The sequence below is a fragment of the Poromitra crassiceps genome, assembly GCF_964638095.1.
Source record: "Poromitra crassiceps genome assembly, chromosome: 10".
Lineage (NCBI taxonomy): Eukaryota > Metazoa > Chordata > Actinopteri > Beryciformes > Melamphaidae > Poromitra > Poromitra crassiceps.
In genome coordinates, this window is record NC_139631.1 from 19,505,988 (window position 1) to 19,514,342 (window position 8,355).

Sequence of the window (8,355 nt, forward strand, 5' to 3'; positions counted from 1 at the left end):
CACACACACACACACACACACACACACACACACACACACACACACACACACACACACACACACACACACTCATGACAGGAATATAGCCTTTATATGGCGGGTCCATTAGGTGTATTGGCTGGTGGTGAAAAGTGGTGCTGATGCGGTGCTTACAAAGCTCCACAGGGGAGACAGACATCTGATCCTCTCTCTGACCCGATCTGACTCCAGCTCTCCAGCCTGATCTCATTTCCTTTGTTGTTAGGAGTTCAAGTGGTCATCTGTGATGTGAGACCTGTTTTTTTGTGTTCTTCATTTGGGTGACATCTGTGATCCCTACGTGATCGTTGCTGGTGTTTTTGCACGACTATTCCCAGAGGTCATCACCTGTCAACCAAACAGTATGTTGAGGACTCTGTGACGTCTTTTTCCTTGCGTTTTCTGTTGATGAAGTAGGATATTTCTGTATGTGGCGCTCTTTCCTTTGTCTGTTCAGCCATGTTGGTTATTGCTGCTCATGCTAACTACCCAGCTGTTCTATTTACTAACTGTTGCTGCTGCTGGAAATGTAAAACACACGACTAATGGTGAGAAAGACCTACTCAGCAGCACATTTTAAAGCCTTCATGAACTGGTTTGGGTGCTAACCTGAGCTGGCTCTTTGCACAGTCATTTCCTGTGTGTTGGTCATTGTCATTTATATGTCAGACTGTGACATACAGGTCGACGCAAGGCCACAGTATTGTATACCTGACCGGCTTGCGAGGCAGCTGGATTTGTGAGATTACGATCAAGCGAGAAAGCCATCTTGCCATGCTGCCAGATACTGTATGCATTTGACTCAACTCTACCAGTAGCGCGGACCAATCAGCATCTGAGGGAGGAGGAGGCGGTCCTAAGTAGTAGAAGTTAGCCCGTGATAGATGGTAATAAACAGACCGTTCATCCAATCTCCTGCCAGGTATTTTTTGAAAGTGCCTACCCTTTTGCAAACAGTAAGGACGAGTTCCCAGATGGTTATGTGTAATAAACCATCTGGCCATGTCAGGTTATGGTATACTTGCTGTAGAAACACATTTCTTCAGGGTTGTACAGACAAAAGGACACGATTGTGGAAAAAATAGCACAGGCTTGCTGGCCAAACTAGTCAAATTCTTTGCCCACCAGCCCCAGTGCACAGCTATCTGCAGTTGGTCTGAATTAAATGTCACGTGACTGGTTGTGTTGCCTTGTGGAAAAGCATCTTCATTTCCTTTTCTGGTTCATTGCCCTTTTCCCCCTCTCATGCTAACATCTCAACATGCTAACTTCCCCCTCATGCTAACATCTCAACGAAAAAATATTGTTTCGAGGCTCGACTTGCTCAGCTTTTTTGAGGATATCTGCACTTTTATGACTGATCAAGCAGCTCCAAAATCCTCCCTCAGCTGCATTTGTCCTCGACAAAGCAACCATTCTTTGAGTTTTTGTCACCACTATTTATGATTTCCCTAGGTTAAGGTGAAGTGTAAATAAAGCACAGTATGCACTATGCACACATTTGATGTGTCTGACTGTTTGTGCATGTTTGACTTTGTTATAAATACACTTCAGAGAGCAGGCAGGTGATACGGCGATGCTTGGCAGGCCTATCAGTCTCCAGCTGATGTGGCGACATCATACGCACTCGGATCCTCACCAGTGTAGCTGGCTGCCATCCATCTGCTATCTCTATACACATCTATCCCCACAACCAGAATGGAAAAAGCGGTTCTGTTCTTTTAGCGTGCCTCTTCCCCTCTCTGCAACTGAAACTACAGGATCACCACTTCAAATCCCAGCTGGGAAAGGCTGAGCAGCGGATGCAAACAAGATATGCCCTCAAGGTGCCCTTGAGCAAGGCAGTTAAAACCCACCCGCTCCAGTGGAGTTTCTCAGTGGCCAATAATTATTGGGAGACTGATTACACTGGGCAGCTCCCGTGTGTACATGTGTCAGGCAGAACTACACTGAAAAAGGGCATGTGTGCACATGCAAGTCTTCCCTGGATAAATAGAACATTTTTAGGGCATCCTGGATATCTGTGGCAGTAGGTGGCTGCAGTGCTGCTTTACTCTGACGTCAATTGAATCGTAGGACGTGATCAAGTGAGTAGGACAGACCAAAGACAGGTGTCTTTGTCAGACTAATGTGTAGATCAACTAGATTTCAGCATCTGCTTGACACACTGATTGGGTCTCTCCCCACTCGACTAGTTGGGCCGGATTGTGTGATTCTGACTCTCGGCTCTCACAAAGTGAATTCCACTGGTGGCAAAGGGTACATGGTCTGCAATGAGATGTGTCATGTCATGTCATGTCATGTCATGTCATGTCATGTCATGTCATGTCATGTCATGGTGGTGCTTCATTAATTCCTTTTGTCTGGCTTTCCATTCACATGTAGCTTGGTTGAGCACATTGCCCCTTTTTGTCTGTCTGAGTTTGCTTTGCACGCTTATCTTTGATCCCAGAGGTTACAAAGTCAAAGTTTTCAGCAATTCATTGAATCATTGCAGGGACACCAGTCATTAACAGTGTTAGTGGTTGTGCCAGATACTGCAGTACAGGCTATCCCAAACACTGCACCTTACAACGCCAGTTTCTTTCACACTAGATTAATCCATACTGTTGCCAACAACACCTTCCTCACATATAAAGTTTATTGTTGCTAAATTTACAGTACCGTAATTGTTTCTGTCCCTTTAATGCAAAGTCAAATTGTGTATTTGCAGAATAACGTTTGGTTACATTGTAACCCATGTTTCCTGAGTGAAGACTTTCTCCACACAATAGCCGCTCCTAAACATGCTTCCAATCAGATTAACCAAAGGGGCCGTGCCTGGATTGGGGCTCATTATAGCCTTGGGCCAATCAGGACGCCGCCCCCAATCACCCACAGGTGAAGTGATTCAGCCACAGGTGAGGTGATTATGTGTTTTACAGAAGCTAATCCACGACAGCTGTGCTGAATCAGGATATAATCCCACACAAATGGAATTTGTAAGTGGAGAAAGTCGAGCCGATAGGAAACCACTATTAACAGCAGCCTACAAAGTGTTGGACAAACAGCTTAACAAGAACAGCCAAATCCATGGCTAAGGCTAACCTCCATGGATTTCAGTTGAAATGGAAATTGACAGGGGAGATACATTGTGAAAACTTTGGCCAATAAATTGACAAACTGTTCCACTGCTATCACAACTAGCTGAAGTATTACATGGCCACTTTGGTCAACTAGAGGGTTTAATCTGTAGCCTATTCACCAATATACCATGCAGCCATTATGAAGCTCTTGGTCAAGTTATATTATAAGTTAAGTTAAGTTATCCTTTATTTATCCCCTTGGGGAAATTCATCCTCTGCATTTGACCCATCCTCTACTAGGAACCTTCCTAGAACTAGGAGCAGTGGGCAGCCACTGTGCAGCGCCCGGGGACCAACTCCAGTTCTTTTGCCAGTACCTTGTCAGGGGCACTGACAGGAGTATTAACCCTAACATACATGTCTTTCTTGATAGGAATGTTGAAACTCAAGTACGCTCAAGTTCTCTAAGTGTTGGACAAATCAGCTCAAAAGATTGTTTCCGTTACAAAATATATCTACGAGATGACATTGAAAAGCCAAATGAGACAAGACCTTGGGCAGTGCCATTCAGCCATATGCCAAAATATAAAGAATCGGTCTCAACTCTCAAAACAACACTGCTAAACTAAATTACCAAGGCAAATATCACTAAAATGTCTAGGTGAATTTATTTACCATGCACAGTCAGTGATAGTCCTATTAGTGTTCATTGCTGTAAAACCAGATTTCCCCATGAGAGATTCTCAGTTTTTATTGTATGCGACACTGTAACTTCAATGCGTTGTCTAGTTGTCGAAGGAGGTGATGCTTCTTGACTTATAAAGTGCAGCTCTGCGTGTGTGTGTGTGTGTGTGTGTGTGTGTGTGTGTGTGTGTGTGTGTGTGTGTGTGTGTGTGTGCATGGGGCTTGTGTTGCACTACTACTGTACTAGCACTCCCTTTGGGACAATGGATCAGTCAATTTCCTGTTAGAAATATCTTACATGAAGGGGGGGGGGGGGGGGGGGGGTGAGAGATACAGAGAGAGAGAGGGGGGGTGAGAGATACAGAGAGATGGGGGGTGTACCTTTAATAAAAACAAACCTTTGGGTTCAGTGAACACATCTGGTGAATACAGAGAGGGGTTTGTCAGTGTGTACCTACATTCTTGTGTGTGTGTGTGTGTGTGTGTGTGTGTGTGTGTGTGTGTGTGTGTGTGTGTGTGTGTGTGTGTGTGTGCGCGCGCGCCCGCACGTGTGTCCCGATCTCTTAACAGTGTTGCTTGTGCTTCTGTCTGAATAGTTTCGTCAGTGTCTGTCATTGGGTTTTAGAAGCTGCTCTCAGGGCCTCCTGATAGCAGTGCAGAGGTAGCATCTGTCATCAGCAGACATGAACGTATAAAGGTTATACAAATTAAACAAGCATTTTGGAAGGCAAGAGAAATGTTATGTGAAGAAGCACAGCTTCACTTCCTCTCCACACATCTAGTTTGTACAATATTGGACTTCAAGGAATTAGGCTTATCTTGGTTAATAGGTGTTTTCCTAGTATTCTCCTTATTTAGCTGATTCAGGTGAAATGTATCTCACATGCATCTTCTTTTTGCACAATGAGCACTACTTCCTTTTAGCTGTCTCCTCAACTGTAGCCCATCCTGTGTACTCCTCCAGAATCTCAAGTGGGCCCAAACACATTCCATGTAAATTACTCTTCTCTCTCTTTTCTCCAGCTCTCTCCCTCCCTCCCTTCCCCAAAATGAGCTGTATTAACTGATGTTGTTGTCCAGAGAGTGCAGCAGTAGATTAAGCTTCAATTCCTCAATCACTAACCAATACTTCAATAATGAGAGACTAGTAAGAACAAATCAACTTTAATGATACAATAAACAAATTAGATTTGGTGTATGACTCTATGATATGATGATGCTCCTCCTGAGACGTGAGGAGGACGTCAGTGATATACTGTATTGCAGTGGTTCTGCGTTGGCAGCGTTGGCTGCAAAAGCTTCATAGTTCAATGAAAATATTATATGCTTTAAAACTAAAATGGTTCATGGATTACATTCTAATCTAACAAACCTATACATTTAAAAGTCAAGTACGTTACTGTGGAAACAATTAAGCGTAGCCCAAAATCACAAATCAGAATGAGGGGGTCCCCGGTGTATTTTCTATCTTGTAAGGGGTCCTTGGCTGAAAAACATTTGAGAACCTCTGATATATAGGATAGCGTCATGACGTTGGTGGTGGTCAGGGGAGGAGGTGGGGTGAAACAACTGCTTCTGCGATGATCAGCAACTGAGGGGTGACAGCACAGATAGGTGAGTTACAACATAGTAAAAACATGGACTCTGATATACTACTCCAGTTAGGTGAATGGCCAGCAGAAAAGCTTGAGCTGATTGGATATTGGCCAGAGAGGGGGAGCGTGGGAGACTGTGATTGAACAAGGAGAGAAGCATGAATGAAAGGGGTGTGTATATCAATGAATGGGTGATATAACCTGAACAGGGCGTTGGCTGCAGAGGGGAGAGAGAGAGATGAATGAAAGGGGCGTGCATATCAATGGATGGGATGATATAACCTGGACCGGGCATTGGCTGAGGTAGTCTTCATCATTGAAATTAGTCTTAAGACATCACTAGTAGTGAACGAGTCCGAGAATGATGAAAGCGAGAACTGCAAGGAAAATACATAAAAAATAAAATGCAAGGAGAGAGGGAGTAGTGATTTTTTTAAATAATCCCTGTAGGCCATTTGCAGGCACGCACACGTATGTATGTAAGGTCTTCTGTGGATGTATCACTATGAGCAGCACATATAGATTCACACATGTATGTATGTAAGGTCTTCTGTGGATGTATCACTATGAGCAGCACATAGAGATTCACACATGTATGTATGTAAGGTCTTCTGTGGATGTATCACTATGAGCAGCACATAGAGATTCACACATGTATGTATGTAAGGTCTTCTGTGGATGTATCACTATGAGCAGCACATAGAGATTCACACATGTATGTATGTAAGGTCTTCTGTGGATGTATCACTATGAGCAGCACATAGAGATTCACACATGTATGTATGTAAGGTCTTCTGTGGATGTATCACTATGAGCAGCACATAGAGATTCACACATGTATGTATGTAAGGTCTTCTGTGGATGTATCACTATGAGCAGCACATATAGATTCACACATGTATGTATGTAAGGTCTTCTGTGGATGTATCACTATGAGCAGCACATAGAGATTCTCAGCCTGTAGCATTTTGCAGCTTCAGCCCCATCATAAAGACTAGTATTAATAGTGACAATAGCAATAACCCAGAGTCTGCAGGCTGGCTGTACTCTGCTTGTGTGTGTGTGTGTGTGTGTGTGTGTGTGTGTGTGTGTGTGTGTGTGTGTGTGTGTGTGTGTGTGTGTGTGTGTGTGTGTGTGTGTGTGTGTGTGTGTGTGTGTGTGTGTGTGTGTGTGTGTGTGTGTGTGTGTGTGTGTGTGTGTGTGTGTGTGTGTGTGTCTGTCTGTCTGTCTGTCTGTGTGTGTGTGTGTCTGTGTGCGACAGTGCGTGCATGTGTATGTGTGTGTGTGTGTGTGTGTGTGTGTGTGTGTGTGTGTGTGTGTGTGTGTGCGTGTGCGTGCGTGCGTGCGTGCGTGCGTGTGTGTGTGTGTGGTCCTAGAGACACCTACTGTAGCAGGAGCTACCACAGAAGCTGTTCATTTGCCAGGTGCTTAATATGTCTGTCTGGTCTGACTCACTGGAAGCAGGCATAAGCTCTGCCATGGCCTCCGACCATTTCAGTCGAAGTGAAAGGAAATCTCTTTCTGCTAAACTGTGTGTCGCTCTCAAATGCCTCCGCCGCTGCGAAACTACAACAATTCTAGCTAGCAAGCTAGCAAGACACACTGAAAATGCCAAGTTTTGACGAAGATTTGGATTGTACAATAAAGCAGGCCTGCTTGGTACTTTCGGTGGATGGTTGTAAAGATAACAGAGCCTTTTCCCCCCACTATACCAGAGTGAGAGTAAGAGGAGCCCTCTGCGCTGCTACAATGGAGAAAGTCTGGCAAGCGAGACTAAAATTTCTGTCTGTGAACAATAGTGTCAAAACCGTGCAAGATGCAGTCATGAAACTTTACAGGTGTGTAGTTGACATCAAAATGAAGGTTGAGTTTGAAAATGGGTGTGATCCGAGCAAGGGGGCCAGCCCCCCCACATTTGCCCCCCACTTTACACCCCTGGCCCACATTCTCTAGTTTATACAATGGTTACCAACGCATATTTACAGTATGAAAACACAGGACATAGTAAGAAACATTCGAACTAACTCCCTCGTTACCACATGAGTTAGCATCGTAACCACTTTATTCAGGTGTCCACGAGTAATCTGTGAGATTCTCTCTTTTTTTTTTTTACAATCTTGTTGGTAAGCGCTCATTTCTTCGTTGTTTTTGCACTGCACTTCCCAGAGATCAGCTGTCAATCAAACAGTGTCAAGTCATGTGACGTCTTGCTTGGACTTCCTGTTGGTGAACAAAGATAAACGGCGTCTCTTCCTGTGTGCCAGAGACGTTTTTGCCCACAAGTGTTTAGAACAGCAAATGTTAAAGCGTTCATGAACTCAGTACAGGCTGAATCACTGCTTTCCTGACTTGACTGTTGACCACAAGAGAGAGGCGAAAAACAGGCATCTATTTTTCTGCAAATGAAAATGATTATGAATAGAGATTGAGCTGAATTGAATTGAATTAAACTGAACTGACGTGAACTGAACTGACGTGAATTGAGTTTGTGTGTGCAGTGGTGGCTCGTGTGCATTGACTGTATGTCGTGTGAGAGCGTTGCCTGTCTTTGTTTTGTTGGTGGGAGCTGAATGTGTTTTCTGTGCCCGCCTCTCTGTCTTGCAGGCGGAGATCGTCAAGAGGCTGAACGCAATCTGTGCGCAAGTCATCCCCTTCCTCTCTCAAGAGGTAAGACCCAAACACTGTCACTGAGTTGAGATGGTGAGAGAGAACCACAGAGTGAGATGAGAGAGACAGACAGACAGACAGACCGACAGACAGACAGACAGACAGACAGACAGACAGAGATGGATTGGCAGAAGTAGAAGTGTGTGGGGCGGATTGTGGTGAAAAGACAGATACAGAGCACACACGCTAACACACACACACACACACACACACACACACACACACACACACACACACACACACACACACGTGTACACACAAACACAGAGATTATCCTGTGCTAATCCTCCCAGCTCGGGATAGGCAGATATGCTCTGAGTCTGAAC

The 8,355-nt window shown here is 44.5% G+C and overlaps 1 protein-coding gene across 1 annotated transcript in view; it reads left to right on the plus strand.

Moving 5' to 3' along the window:
• The window catches only part of LOC310783093 (transducin-like enhancer protein 4), a gene marked incomplete at both ends in the record, with an annotated part of 31,867 nt that overhangs the window by 6,049 nt on the left and 17,463 nt on the right, over positions 1-8,355 (plus strand). Inside the window, 1 exon segment of the mRNA XM_083643882.1 lies at positions 7,967-8,029. Within this exon segment, the coding sequence (XP_083500008.1) occupies positions 7,967-8,029 (63 nt within the window).